Source organism: Heloderma suspectum, chromosome 6, assembly GCF_057233095.1.
Source record: "Heloderma suspectum isolate Gila_16-S chromosome 6, 16-S_ref, whole genome shotgun sequence".
In the NCBI taxonomy this organism is placed as follows: domain Eukaryota; kingdom Metazoa; phylum Chordata; class Lepidosauria; order Squamata; family Helodermatidae; genus Heloderma; species Heloderma suspectum.
Genome location: NC_139463.1, coordinates 14,557,855 through 14,573,974, shown reverse-complemented (window position 1 = coordinate 14,573,974; position 16,120 = coordinate 14,557,855). Strand labels below are relative to the sequence as shown.

The 16,120-nt window shown below is 44.5% G+C and overlaps 1 protein-coding gene across 1 annotated transcript in view; it reads right to left on the bottom strand.

Moving 5' to 3' along the window:
• Positions 1-16,120, bottom strand: part of OPCML (opioid binding protein/cell adhesion molecule like) — a 576,078-nt gene that overhangs the window by 279,047 nt on the left and 280,911 nt on the right. The window contains exon 2 of the mRNA XM_084803637.1: positions 566-798. Within this exon, the coding sequence (XP_084659763.1) occupies positions 566-798 (233 nt within the window). The remainder of the gene's footprint in view (positions 1-565; positions 799-16,120) is intronic.

Genomic DNA, 16,120 nt, shown 5'->3' with positions numbered 1-16,120 from the left:
TTTAAAAATTTATCCCAGCTTTTCAGAATTCTTCACCCAAGGTGGTTAACAACAACATAAAGTACATAATTAATGAAATGTAATATAACATAACAAGTCTCAAAACTATAGAATAGGTCTCACATCCTGGGTTTCAGGCAAGAGTTGTAACATTGCCATCCTGGCCCCCAGCCCCAACTGCTATGATAGAACAATGCTACAAACCGCAACGTTACATTAGAATATGGAAATGTGATTCAAATACTGACATGCCAAAGCAAATATTTAGAACTGGGCCACCAATGGCATGGCTTGTTTCTTTCAATCGAACTGTACAGGCAGAAACGTGTTATAAGCTATCAGTCCACTTTGTTCATTTCTACCAAAACAGTGGACATCACTCATTTCTTGACAGCAGAGGACAAGATGGAAACCAGAGCCCCCGCTATTAGCAACAGGACAATATGCACAAACCGTTAGATTCACAACTCCCTGGCCATTACCAGCAAGAGCTCCTGTTCAAAGCCTCAAGAACCCGCCAAACTTTGCTTGTTCCATTTCCTCAGCTCACTCCGCTGCGTCTTACCTTGCACAATCAGATGGACCCGTGATGTCTTTGGATGATTGTCTGTTTGTACAGAGCAAGTGTAAGGTCCTTCATCATATATGTCCACATTATGGATCTTGATGCTGTACTGAGTTTTGGTGTTTGTAAGGATAACCACTCGGTCATCTATTGACCACTTATCATTTCCAGCATAAAGGATAGTGCTCCGGTTCAGCCAAGCAACTCGGGTGACCCTGTCATCCACAGTACACCTAAAAAGAGACAGAAAGGAGAGTTAGAAATTAATACTCTTGTAGAGCTGATCATTATTGCCTCCAGAAAGAATCCACATTTTTTTTTCATTTCAGTATATTTCTATCCCAATTTTCCATTACTTATATTCAAAGCAGCTAACAGATTCTAGCTGAAAATCTCATCACACATAACAGACATCCACACAAAGAAATAAAATCTCCCAACAAAAACTTGGATAAGAGTAACAATGTTATCTTCACCCCAGTTCTCCGAGCAGTGAGAAGTTCCAGGGTGCAGCACTTAGCAAGTTTTGCTTCCCCTTGGAAGAGGATCACTGGAGACGTATTGTTGTTTCATGATATTTATGCATATAGATGTTGAGCATGGGTGGAAGTGAGTTTAATCCAAAGTCCACTGCTCCCACAGCAGATATCTGAGAAGACAGGCAGCATTCTAAGGGAGCAATCCTATGGCCTTTAGACAGCAGATAGGCAGCCATAGGATATGCTGTTTTCCAGGAACTGACTTCAGAGCCCACACTCCAACTTCAGTTCTCAGAGAATTGACCTCCCCGCACTTCCATGCTGCCTCGGAGGCAGCACGGAACAACCCCATCCTCCATGCGCTCAAGAGGAGCGTGGAGTGACTGGAAATGGGTGTGGCCAAGGGCATTCCAGGGCGGGGAGATCATAACTGCCTGTACATCCTGTGTGTCATATAGTAGCCTCCTTCCCTGCTCTGTCCTCCCATGGCTAGACAGCCTCAAACGGTTGTCTAGCCAAAAAAGCAGTGCAGGAGAAGTGTGGAGAGAACAATCCCCTCTGTGCTTCTCCTGCCCTGCTTTGGATATGTGTTGCCTCTGAGTTTGGAGGCGACCGCCTACCTAGATAGGATAGCTCCCTAGGATGCTTAGACAGCCCAAAATTTAGCTGTCTGTGTCTCTTTCAGTCTCACGCTCAGACCGCAGCCTATCGTTCTTTTCATGTGAACACCTTATATTATTATCATTATCATTATCATTATTAACATTTATATCCCACCTTTTTCCTCCCTAAGGAACCCAAAGAAGCATACATAATCCTCTGACTCCTCTTCATTTTATCCTCACAACAACAACTCTGTGAGGTATGTTGGGCTGAAAGTCTGTGACTGGTCCAAAATCACCCAATGAGCTTCCATGGCCAAGTGGGGACTAGAACCTGAATCTCCTGACTCCCAGTCCAGCACTCCAGGCACTACACCACACTGGCTCTCTTATCCTCTTCCCCAGCTAGGGTGTGTGGAACCCAGAAAAGTCATCACCTCTAACAACCACCTAGACCTCTTGGGCCATCTTCTTGAGACCTCCAGATGTTTTGGGCTACAACTTCTAGCATTGCTGTGCATTGCCCATGCTGGCTGGGGCTGATCAGAGTTGATGTCTGAAACATCTGGAAGACACCAAGATTGAGGAAGGCTGCTCTAACTGAATATTGTAGGCTATCAACCGTCTTTTAAGTCCAGGTATTTTCTCCCTGGTATTGAAACCCAGACTGATAGCCCTTCTCCCAGAAATCTGTTAGGAAACCCTATAATAATAAGAACAACAGCAAAAGCAGCACCAATCAACCTATCAAGCAATCAAAATTATCCAGCTCAACAACCATCAAGACTCAAACACCTGTGGAGCACATGACTATTAAGGAGGGATGCTTGAGGAATTTGGTCTTTGCAAATCCCAATACAAACTGACCTGATGATCTACAACTCCTGGACTAATGTGCGGATATGAATATACCTATCCATTGGATTTCATACTTTTATGAATGTTGAAGGGCAAAAAAGTATATTTTTGAGATAAAATACTTTCAAAATGTAAATACAAATGTCAGTGTAGATTTAAAACAAAATCACACACGAAAAGATCAGATTAAGGAAAAACAAGTCAGAATGGACTTACAAATGAATACATGTCAAAGTGACATGGACTGAAAATAGACCAGTTCATCCATCCTTACTGCCCCAACTAAATGACAGAACAGAACAGAAACAGAAAGTGACTGGCAGATCTCCCAGAGAGAGTGTTTCACCATTCAGCTGCCACTACTGAAAAGTCCCTGTCTCCTATTTAGGGATGCTGGAGAAATCCGCCACAGACAGAAATGAGGTTAGATTCCTGAGAATCAGACCTGTGGAGTTTGAGCAGACCGGCTGTCCCTGCCGGCACGACCTTCAGATGATTTTGTAAACAGGGCAAGGTATGCCAATTGCAGCCGCATTTAGGGCGCAATCCTATGGGGATAGGTGGCCACCTCCAAACTTGGCGACTGCCTATCCAATGCAGGGCAGGAGAAGCATGGAGGAGATTGTTCCCTCCGCACTTCTCCTGCCCTGCATTTGCGGCTAGACAGCCAATTTCAGCTGTCTAGCTGCGGGAAGGTGGAGCAGGGGAGGAGGCTGTTGGATGACACACAGGATGTGTTGTACTGGCATTTCTGCTTTCCCCACCCTGGAACACCCCCCAGAACACCCCGTTTTGGTCACTCCATGCTCCTTTTCAGAGCATGGAGCGTGGGGCTGTTCCGTGCTGCCTGCAAGGCAGCGCAGAAGGGGGGGAAAGTCGGTTCTCCGGGAACCAACCTCAGAGCACAGGCTCCAAGGTCAGTTCCCAGAAAACCACATATCCTATGGATGTCTAGCCACTGACTAGTGGCCACAGGTTTGCTCCACCCATTTATTTTGGACAAATTGCAGCCATAATTAACGTATTTAATGCCATCTGCAGCCATAAAGTGCTTCGTTATATGTAAATTGTGGCTGCAAAGGGACTTTATGGCCACAAGTGCCATAAATTATGATTTCCAGACCCAGTTATACTTTGTTGTAAGTTGCACATTCAAACATTTTGCATTGTTCTACCTTCCTTCTGGACAACCATGTAAACACTTTCACAGACACTGACAAATTGTGCCAATTTGGTTTAAATTGGCCTTCTTCCCTTTGGTGTTTCATTTACATATTAAGGAGCCCTTCGTTAACTGAAAACCTTGAGCGATAGCTTTGATTGGCTATGTTCTGTGATGGATATGACATTACACTGGAGTAACTAATCCAAGTTTTCCTTTAATAAGGAACTGGTTCAACTGACAGGTACATTCAGTTCTTGTGTTGGCTGACATCATTGTGATCATGGGCACAAGTGGTTCGTTTGCACCTGCGAGCTCTAGGAAGGCCTGCATGACATAGTGATCATGCTCTGTGTCTTGCAGAGAGTTAAACCCTGCAAGCTTCCACTTTACATCCCGAGCAGGAACCTGCACACTGCTTCTCTCTACTGCCAAGTCTCCCTTTAGCAGGCCCACTCTCTCACCTTCCACATAGCAAATTCCCCCTTCATTTCACTGTGCAGGACTAGAGCTGTGTGCAAATGGCCTCTCAAAACAGTTTCTCACAGATAGATAGGGCTCACTACTGGCAGGGGTTGTAGCACGGCTTCTTTCTTTTTTGCTAAGGGTTTTTATTGCACTGCTTCTGTAGGTGGCAACAGCATCAACTATATTGAGGCTTCCGCTTTTCTGATATAGAATTTTGAATTTCTTTTGGTTTTTGAGCTTCCCTAATCCCTGCAAGGTGGCTGAGGGTGCTGGGTGTGTTTCCTCTCTCTATTGCACCGCTTTCCATTGCTCTGCAGCCTCCCAGGCCACCTGCACTTCCTGAACTGAAAAAGCCCCATGGGAGGAATTTCTTCACGGTGTCTTCCTCGTGATGGCTTTTTCTGAAGTTTGGGAAGCTGAGGAGGTGACAGGCTGCCATAGAGATTACTGTACAATGACAGACAGAACAATCACACACACTGCATGGCCACCTTATAACCAAACTAAGGACAAGAACCCCAAACCCAACCCATGAGCATTTTTCAGAAATGTTCTTCTCCTTTGAATTTCATTCAAAAGCAATTTATTTTCTATCAAATTGAATTAGAATGGTTGGGGGGAAAAGTGGGAGACATTTTGGCACTGCACTATGCAGGATCTTGAGCGGCTTATTCCACTCTTCTTGTCCCTCTCTGGCAGCCTCTTCCTATCGATCTTAATCCTGCATGTGATGCAATGCAGCAGCCCGATGTTCTAACTTCAGAACACCCCCCCTTTATTCAAATTAACTGTGGGGGAGCTAAGCGCAGCCTAGTTAAGTTGAGCCCTAAGGGGATTGCAGTCTAGTGGACTATTACTCCTGTCTCAGTTCATTATAATGAATAATAAAGAGATACTTACACACGTTTTTTGGTAAATTATTCATCGCATGGACTGGAAAAAATCAAGGCAGTAATATGTAAAACAGACAACTTGCATGTCTGTGTTCATATAAATATCTAGCATAAAGCCCTTCAAGGAACTCGCCAGTCTCCTCATTAAAGATGAAGTACAAGAATCATGGTTTGAAGAGACAATCAGAGTTCCTTCATGGTGGCTTTGTGCAGTGCAGGGGACCCCCACAATTCTGATGTGTAAATTCTGACCGCACTGGACCAAATCTTTTCTCTCTCCCTTTTCTCCCCCCCACACCTTTTTAAGCCTGCTTGTTTTGTATTTATTTATGTATATAGTGCTAATATGCTGCAGACAAGGCTATGTGCATTTCACACTAAAAAAAAATAAATAAAAAAAATACCAGAACAAAAAAGGAAATTCAAATGTTGCATGGACACACGCACGCAAACGCATGCACACCAAGTGTGATTTCTTTGCACTGAGCACATTTTCATGTAGCATACCTTAGTCTACAATGGATGCTATTCTGCATACATTATTGAGGTTTTGTTAGTCATAAAACAGGCAAGAACACTGTAGACTGGTCTCATCTTCCACCACTGAAAAAAATCTTGTTCTGACATTTCTCTCTCTCCCTCTCTCTCTCTTTTAAATCAGGTTGCATTGTCCATAATTTTCAAGTACATCTTCATAGCAATAAGACCTAGCCACTTTCTTTTACAAAAGCTGAAATTCCCAGTACCACATCTTATACTCCTACATAATTCTGGCATGCATGCAGCCACTGTTTAAATTTCATTATGTTTAGAATGAAATCCTACCTGTTCAGACAGAAATATGTCTTACAACTGTCAGCATTTCCCAGTCAGCATGCTGGCTGGGGGATGCTGGGAGTTGTAGGACATATTTCTGTCAATAGCCACATAAGATTGTGCCCTTAATCCCAATTTTCTTTCAAAAAAGGTTAGGGTGGTTCAAAGCTCCTATATCCACATTTTATCACCACAACCACTCTGGAAGGCAGGACAGGCTGAGAGAGAGTGTCTTACCCAATGCCACCCAATGAGCTTCATGGCTGAGTGGGAATTTGAACCTGGAGTATCCCTGGTCATAGTCCAACAGTGTAACCACCGCACTACTCTGGCTTGGTTTATCTATCCCAGCAAATGAAGACTGAGCCATGAGATTATAACATGCATGCGTATGCACAATGTGTGTGGCAGATGCAGCCAAGGAGACAATATCAACAACCAGTTGTGAAGCAATGCACTCCCATGAGATATTGGTGGGATCCCATTAAAATTAATGGGAGTTAAATTAGACATAGAATGGTAGAGTTGAAAAGGGACCTTTCAGCCATTGAGTCCAACTCCCTCCCTGCTCAGTGCAGAAATCCATGTTTAAAAAGCATTCCTCACAGATGGTTGTCCAGTTTCTACTTGAATACCTCCCCAACCCCCCAAGGTGGTTGGTTCCATTGTCTGACTGCTCTGATCATTACGAGATTTTTCCTGATGTTCAAACAAAATTTGCCTTCCTGTAACTTAAGCCCATTATTCTGTGTACTATGGTCTTAGATGATAGAGAACAGGTTGTGGCTCTCCTCTCATGTGTGTGACAACCCTTTAGGTACTTGAAAATTGCTATCATATCCCCCTTGCCCTCCCCTTCTCAAGGCTAAATATATCCAGTTCCTTCAATCTTTCCTTGTATGACTTAGCTTCTAGTCCCTTGATCATCTTTGTTGTCTTTCTCTGAACTCATGGATATCTTGCCCCAATTATTTCAGTGTGTCTGCCTGGATGAAACCTGAGTTCCCCCATGAGTTTGGTGCAACAAAGGAATCATCTAAATGCCCGGACATGCCCAAATGTCAGTGCAACATGACTTATGAAACACTTAAAATGTACTTTGAGCAAGGACATGGCAATTTGCTAGTTATTCATGTTCATGTGTTGGGACTACAGCTGGGTGAGAAATTTGTTGGGTTTGTATGTCATTCTGAATGCACCAAGGTCACATTTCCTAGACCTATACACAGAATCATAGAATAGTAGGGTTGGAAGGGGCCTATAAGACCATCGAGTCCAACCCTCTGCTCAGTGAAGGAATCTAAGTCAAAGCATCCCTGACAGATGATCAGAATGTAGTTATGTGGTGATATTTGCACTTTCCTGCATTTTGTGATGCAGTTTGCATATTTTGAAATGCACACAAAGAATACATATCAGGGAAAATGCACATACAAATGCATAAAATAGGGACAGTGTGCACAAACCTGCATCTTATTAGGGAAATCACTTGCAACCACCCCCCACATACCTTTAGAAAAGTATGTACAAAATTGTATACCTTTGGAGAAGTGTATACAAAAATGCAACATTTAGATAAATACACACAGAAATACATACAATTGTTTGTGCAGATTTTGAAAAAAAAAACAAATTTGCAAAGTGAAGTGGAAATGAGAGGGAATGAATTTAATGTAAGAAAAATGAGATACTGAGAAGGATCACTTGACAGATTTGTCCAACTGTAGTCAAGATGTTCAGAAGTGGGCATTACTTCATTAAAACTGCAGGGAATTTGTGATGCTGATTCATACATTACCCCTGTGGCTGTTAGAGCTTTAGGGAGCAATCTTATGCAAGAAAAGAAGTCTGATAACTCCTAGGATTCTGCAGGTAGCATGGCTGGCTGGGCCATGCTGAGAGTTGTAGGACTTTTTTTTCTGTCTAAACATGCATAGGATTGCACCCATAAAGTGTTCTGAGTCTCACTTCGCACTGGTAAAGACTGTATGTGCATGGGATATGCGGATGATGTAGTTACATCCCCCATCAGCATTGTGTAGTAGTACTAGCATGGAAAGGAACCATGTTATACACCCGTTCCACACAGTTGCTGTATATAGGTGACAACCAGTGGAGACTGATACCGGTCCTGATGGTGTATACCCTTTACAGATTCTGCAAGGCACTTCAGAATGTGGGTACAGTGGAATGAACTGAGACCACAATTCCTGATGGAGTGCCTCTCCTGATATGAACTCATGATCAACATCTGAGGCTAAATGATTCCTCCAAGGGAAGTTCACAGGAAGTCAACAGGGGAGAGGGCCTTTGGGGTGCCCCCCCCCAATAGTGGCATTCTTTCCCCAGTGAAGTCTGCTTGGCGCCAACATTGTTGTGTTTCCAGCACCAGATTAAGACCTTCCTCTACTCCCAGGTATTGGATGGCATACTATGAGCTTCTTAATTTAGTTGCTTTATTGAGTCATGGTATTTTGTTGTTATTTGGTTTTAGCAGTTTTAAATTGTTTTAAGCATTTGTACATTTTATTTTATGTTTGTTTTAAGTCACCTTGATTATTTTTCTGGGAACCTGCCTTGAGGGGAGAACCAAATTGGTAATGACAGATATTGTATTTAAACAACTGTTTGCATGCAGGAAGTTCAGTTGGGTGGCAGAAAGCTTAATTTTAGTTTATTTATACCATTTGCATTCAGGTATCAGTACTCTTAAATTAGTTGTTTGTCCAAAATAGAGCTTTACAAAGTCCCCACTTAATTCTTGTTCAGGAGCCAGTATCCATTAGCCATTTAAGCCTATGGCCATTGGCATTTGCTCACACAGTGCAGTGGCTCCTTTTTAGCCTATTTCCAATTGACCAGGATTATGATAAAGTAAGGTAAAGAGACTTCTTCAAAGTATTTAGATAAAGCGGACAACTCTGACAAAGCTGGATAATAATAAACTACACCAGGAGGTTTCCCCTGGAAGGGATCAAATTAAGAGCAAAGGCTCTTAACATTATTTATTTATTTATTTATTGCATTTATACCCCGCCTTTCTCCCTCTCGCAAGGAACTCAAGGCGGCTTACATTATCCTCCTCCTCACCGTTGTATCCTCACAACAACAACCCTGTGAGGTAGGTTGGGCTGAGAGTCTGTGACTGGCCCAAAGTTACCCAGTGAGCTTCCATGGCCAAGTGGGGACTAGAACCCGGATCTCCCGGCTCCCAGTCCGTCACTCTCACCACTACACTACACTGGCTCTACATTAATATTTTCCTGGAACTCCCAAACAATCTCCAAAGTTACCATGCCACTGTAAAGTACAGGGAGAAGGGGAAAGCTACACAGTTCCAAAAGGAAGGGAAACAGTCATAGACCTGCTGCGTTGGCTGGTGGGTTTCCTTCCAGTGTGGATTGATGGGACCTAGTCGTAACTGATTTGAAAACTCTCCTAAAAGCTGCCTTCTCTTGTGGTTCTTTTAAAATTCATTGCACTGCCCTATTAACATTTTTGACTCCCCAGAAGGTTGAAGCAGGGACATAGTTTGGAGGCACATGAAGAAGTAACTTTTGTAAAGTTAATCAGGTCAGGGTGTAATCAGTGCCTGCAAAGGAAAAAATCTATGCAAGTCATGTTGAATACCATCATGGGAGAAAGGTGGGTTATAACAAAATTAATAATAACATGATTGACAACTGGCACATATCATAAGAAACCTAATACTATATGGAATCCTGCTGGCCATATAATCCATCTACCCATTAAAAGAGCTAATCTACAGGAAGAAATAGCAGGTCACACATGGTAAAACCATTCCTGGACTGTGACACCTGAGACTCTGACTCTGAGTCTGTCTCTCTCCGAATGTGTGTGTGTGTGTGTGTGTGTGTGTGTAGAGCTGTGGGGCTCCAACATAGTGGCCACAGATATGTGCTTTGGTGCCCATCAGGCTCCCTTCCATTCCTGACTTTGATTTTATTTCTTAAGGTTTTTTTAAAAAATAAAAATAAACTGGGAGCCTGCCCCTCCTCTCCCAACCTTTACACAATCAGCATGAAGGTGTCAAGGGAGACTTTGCTTCAAATACCCTAGAGACCTCCTTGTTCTAATTTGGATTACTGCAATATGTTATATGTGGGGCTGCCTTTGAAAATAGTAGGGATGTCAGAGAATTCCGCAACGGATCTTGGTGAGGCCGAATGCCAGTGCATTCAGCCCCCCGAAATACATCGCAGAACGAAGCCCCCACCCCCTAACCCACGAAAGGCGTGTGGGATGAAGTCCCCGCTGCCCCCAACCCACAAAAGGTGCACGAAATGGAGCACTAATCTGCTTCCGTCCACAGTGCTTTGCAAATGGCGGCCATCCTGTGGCCGCCATTTGCTTATTCCTCTTCATAGCCGTGATAGGCTACGTAAATACTTACGTAGCCTATCACGGCTAACGCAGGGACGCCATTTGTGTCCCTGCAGAGGCTGTGATAGGCTATGTAAGTATTTACGTAGCCTATCATGGCAGTGGGGGGGGGAAACCCCAGCGTACGCAAATGGCAGCAGCTACTGCCATTTGCATATGCTGGGTTTTTTTCCCCCTGCCGTGATAGGCTACGTAAATATTTACGTAGCCTATCACGACTCAATAGAGGGACGCACATGGCGGTGGCTACGACAGCTGCTATTTGTGTCCCTGCAGGGCTGCCCAGCGGCTGGATGTCCGGCTGCGGGTGGCTGGAGCCAGCTGGTGGCTCCGTGGCTTGGCTGCGGAGCGGAGCCGGCCGGGCAGGATTCTGGGGGGAGGGACGGAGCGCCTCCCCCCCACTGTGGATTGCCCAGCGTGGAGCCAGGTAGGTGTTCCATACATCCCTAGAAAACAGTCTGGAAACTTCACCTGCTCCAAAATAGGGCAGCAAGACCATTAACAGGGACAAGCCAATGTGATCATATATTATGTCAGTACTTTTCCAGCTGTACTGGCTGACAGTCCATGTCCAGGCCTGATGAAAGTGCTGCTATTAACATTCAGAGCCCTGAACGTCTTGGGGACAGGCTACCTGAAAGATCATCTCCTCCTATATACACCTGCCCAGATCAGCTTCAGCTGTCCTTCTCTGAGAGCCCCCACCAAAGTACTATAGGGCCCATTTGATGATCTACAGCAGTTTTCCCTAACCTGGTGCCTTCCAGAAGTTTTGGACTACAACTCCCAGAATTTCTGACCATTAGTCATGCTGGCTGGTCCTGATGGGAGCTGAAGTCTAAAACACTGGAGGGCACCAGGGAAGGCTAGCCATAGGGAATTTCATATTTGGGCAGGTAGTCCTTCAATACTCTGGGTTTGAGGCATGGAATAGCCCCTAGGCTCCAAACTAAATGTCCTCACAGAGCTGTTATGAGAATAAAATCCCTGGTCCTAGGGCATGGTCTGAGGCCACATGATGCAGCCACCTTGTTGAAGCTAAGCAGGTGTAGGTCTGGTCAGTACTTGGATGGGAGACTTCCTGGGAACCGTATGTATGCCACTATGATGAAAGAAATGCAGGATATAAAGGTACTTAATAAATAATAAAATGAGGGGGAACCATGCATTCCAATCTAAGCTAAATGGAGGAAGTTTTAAATGAATGAATGAATGAAAGAAAGCCAGTGATGCTCATATAAAATTGGTGTAATATGATCTCTGCAGCTTGTACCAGTCAGCAAACAGATAATGACTTGAGAACAGATCCCCTAGTTTGGCCAGTGTCAGGGTGGAAACTGAACCCATAGAGCCCCAGAGCAGTTCTGATTCTGAGGAGGAACAGCAATCCCTGAGAGAGGAGCTCGCTCATCGCTCACAGGCAAAGCAGCTCACAGAGATTCCTCTTGCCAGCATTCCTGGGATAGATTGTGACCCTGGCAGTGAGAGAGCGCTGGAGGGGGGCTTGCTGGATGCTCGGCGCAGACACAGGGAGCAACAACAGATGGAGGGCACAGAAAGGAGGCGCTCTGCTCATTTGGTGCTAAAACCAGTGTAGTGTAGTGGTGAGAGTGACGGACTGGGAGCCGGGAGATCCGGGTTCTAGTCCCCACTTGGCCATGGAAGCTCACTGGGTGACTTTGGGCCAGTCACAGACTCTCAGCCCAACCTACCTCACAGGGTTGTTGTTGTGAGGATACAACGGTGAGGAGGAGGATAATGTAAGCCGCCTTGAGTTCCTTGCGAGAGGGAGAAAGGTGGGGTATAAATGCAATAAATAAATAAACAAACAAACAAATAAATAAAACAACGATCGCATCCCAAGGACCCAAGGGAAAGAGGGAGGATCTCTCCATAGCCCATAAGTTCAGACTTCAGAGTCTTCCCGCGGTTCTCCTTCAAATGGGGACCAACTGCCTTACCTGGAGCTTAGGCTACTCTGCTATCTATCCCCAGTGCAGTTCCTTGCTTAGTCACTAGTGATTAGTATCTGTAAGAGTCATAAAGTAATAAAGGAATAAAGCCTTGGAAAGAATCCTCGTTGTCTATGTCCTGAGTTGGCTATTGGAGGGGACTGCAAGAGGCAGCTAGGGTGCTCCTGACAGCCGGGACAGTGCTCTATTTACTTAGGGCATAATCATATGCATGTTTAGACAGAAAAAAAGACTTATTTCTGTCTAAATATGCATAGGATTCTGCCCTTAAACAGATAGTGAATCCAGCCCCTAGCATTCTGAATTTATATCATGCTTCTGCTATTTCTGTTACCAGGACTCAGCATTTCACCCACAGAATCTCCAGATATCTTAGGGTTAGTCAGAATGAGGGTGTGGACAGGACATTCAGTTCTTTGAGGAAGATGTATCAGTGTATGTGGAACTAAGTTAGTTGGAGACTTGGAATGTTAATTACTTTTTTTTTTTTTCCAGGGGCTCATAATTGGATTGTTCATTCTCTTTCTGTAGTCACTCTGGTTACAGAGTTAATAGGCTCCAACCAAATGTCGTTCCAGGAGGTTGGGGGGCGGGGTGGAGGAAGGAAGAGAAGATTTATTTGTAATCATCAGAAATAAACACAGTTCCTCAGAAGTAAACACAAAAGAACAGAACATGGCTGGGTTCCCGACTCGTTAAAGATGCAAATTAGAAACAGGCCATCAAAGCACAAGGTTCCACTAATCCTCTCTCAACAACATAAATCGTCAAATTAGCCTCCAGTACAATGACATCTGTGGCATGTAACATCAGGTTTAATACGATAGGTCCTAGAGGGAAATATGGTGTCTATTGGGCTTCCGCCTTTGTCACTGATGATATTTATTCATGGTGATGACAGAAGGCTCTTAGCTTTAACTCCCAATCCTTTCTGTTGGCACTGTTGCTGCTAATGCAGCCATGGGTCCGTCCGTCCGTCTGTCCGTCTGTCCGTCCATATATATATATATATATATATATATATTTGGCAAGCTTCCCTTCAAGTTCTCTTTCTCCAACTTCCTATTGGCACTTTTCTCATTAGCCATGTAAAGACCTGGTGTTTCAACAAGTCTTCATTTATTAAAACAATGTAAAGTTCTGGAGGTGGGTCAAGCTCTTCTGAGAGCTAGTTATAGCTGCAATGCTCATGAAGCATACCTTCAGAAGGTGTGGAGATTGGAATTTAAAAAGGCCGGATCTGATAAGTAGACCAAATTGAAAGGCAGAAAAATCTAGGGATGGCGGAGAATTTCTCCCCGAAACTTCGGGGGGCCGAGCGCCAACGTGTTCGGCCCCCCGAACAAGTTTCAGGGAGAAATCCTCCGCCCCCCCTGCCCCCCCCCGGGATGGGACTTACCTTCCCTGAATGTCCCTCCCGGCGGCGGGTCCGGCCGGCGGTTCGTCCGGTGTTCGAGCGGGGCGGGAGCGGCAGCCGGTCTTTCGACCGGCTGCCGCCCCCGCCATTGCAATGAAAGAAAAAAAAAACACGTCCCCTGATAGGCTACGTGATGATTCACGTAGCCTATCACGGCAGGATTTGCAAAGTCAGCCGTGATAGGCTACGTGAATCGTCACGTAGCCTATCACGGGTGACTTTAAAAAAAAAAAAAAAGTGTGTACGGATAATGGCGGCCCCCATAGGGAGCCGCCATTCCCCTTCCTTATTTGGTCGCTGTAGTCTACGTCAATGTTTACATAGACTACGGCGAAAATAAAGGCAACGCTATTTGCGTTGCCCTTATTTTCGCCGTAGTCTACGTAAACATTGACGTAGACTACAGCAACTAAATAAGGAACGCGAATGGCGGCTCCCTATGGGGGCCGCCATTCGCGTACGCGCTTTTTTTTTTTTTAAAGTCACCCGTGATAGGCTACGTGACGATTCACGTAGCCTATCATGGCTGACTTTCCAGATCTAGCTGTGATAGGCTACGTGAATCGTCACGTAGCCTATCAGGGGACGTGTTTTTTTTTTTTTTTACTTTCGAGTTCGCGGCCGGGTGAGGCGGGAAGCCTCCTCCCCGGCCTGAATTTCGGCCGGGCGAGGTGGGAAGCCTCCTCCCCCGGCCTGAATTTCAGCCGGGCGAGGCGGGAAGCCTCCCACCTCCCGCCCTGAACTTCGCGGGGGGAGCAGCGAAGCGCTCCCCCCCACCGCAAAAAAGCTTCGGCGAAAGGTAAGGGACTTTCGTCCACCCCTAGAAAAATCAGAGGCTGAGGACAGATCCATGTTTATAAGAAGTCCATTCAGAGAATGGGATGCAAGAAGATAGATAACTATTGGAAATGGATTTGAGATGAACCATGAGGTACAGTTAGGGATGTACAGGTCATGTAAAACCTGTTCTGTCTGTGTTTCATGGACTGTCAGGTTTCTTTCATTCTGTCATCTGCCCATCAACAGAATCGGATCGTTTTTAGTTTCTGAATTTGTGCAAATTAGCATGTGCAAACATGCACAAAATCCCCCAACATGCACATTTTCACACTTTAGCTTGGGGGGATGCATATTTTGGCTAGGTTTGTTATTGTTATTGCTGTGTGCATTATTCTACAACAAAATTTGTGCAACATTCGGGAAAGTTAGAAAAACAGTCTGCAATACTGTGGAATCCGCCCAACAGGGGAAAAGCCAGTCCCCTGCAGAATATGCAGGTCAGATTCATAAAAGCTCAATTCATTTGGTTCCATTGTGGATTTCTCCGACATCCTTAGGCACATTTAAATGCCTGCCTTATTTTTCTGTGTAGGATATATTTAGCATAGAAATTTTCATGAGGTGACCCAATATTTTTTGCTTCTTTAACTTAAAAAAAAATCCAGGAAGGTCCCTGGGAATGGGGCATTACAGAAAGTGAGACTGCCAGGCTGTGGAAGTCTTGTACACCTATGACTGTTCATGAGATTTATTTATGTTACATAGGGATGTTAGAGAATTCCACCACGGATCCCGGCGGGCTGAATTCCAGTGAATTCGGCCCCCCGGAATCCGTGGCGGAATGGAGCAACCCACCCCACCACCCCGCAAAAGCCCCGCGAAATGGAGCCTACCTGGCTGCAGCTCCGGCAGCAGCTTTGGCTCCGGTGGTGGCGGCAGTGGCTCCGGCTGCTGCCATGCTGCTGTGGACGCAAATGGCGTCCTGAGTAGGGGATGCCATTTGCAACCCTATGGTAGCCCATGATAGGCTACGTAAATATTTATGTAGCCTATCACGGCTAAAGCAGGGACACAAATGGCATCCCCTATGCCATCTGCATTCCCGTTTTCTCCGTGATAGGCTACATACATATTTATGTAGCCTATGACGACTAAAGCGGGAACGCAAATGGCATAGGTCATTTTTGTATTAATAGTAATAAATAGCAATAACTTACATTATTAAGATTTCAGTCTATCTCTTCAAAAGTATTGGAAAGTCATTATATACTAAAAACGTATCTTTAGAATCAAGATTATATGCTGTGGGCAAATTGAAAAGCTACATTACCTAACCTGTATAATGAGATTTAAGGGACAGTTAAGAGGGAGTAGCCTAAATGTAGTAGTTATTCTGTGTGGGAAAAGAATGTAATTCTTTTTTCAGGGAAGAGATTAAAATGTTACTAATTATATAGCTAACTTTGCTTATGCTGCTGCAAAAGTAAGGTTTCATATAAATTAAACCTAGACTATGAATTTTTTATTGTTTTAATTTTGGTAAGTGGAGTGGACATTACATGCCCATAAAAATGATCTTGATTATTTGCCATGGCTTATGTAATAAAAGTCTTGATTTACACAGGATCATGGTTAGGAATTTTACAGTGCAATCTTATACATAGTTAGTCATAAAACCCATTGAGTTCAATGACGATTACTCC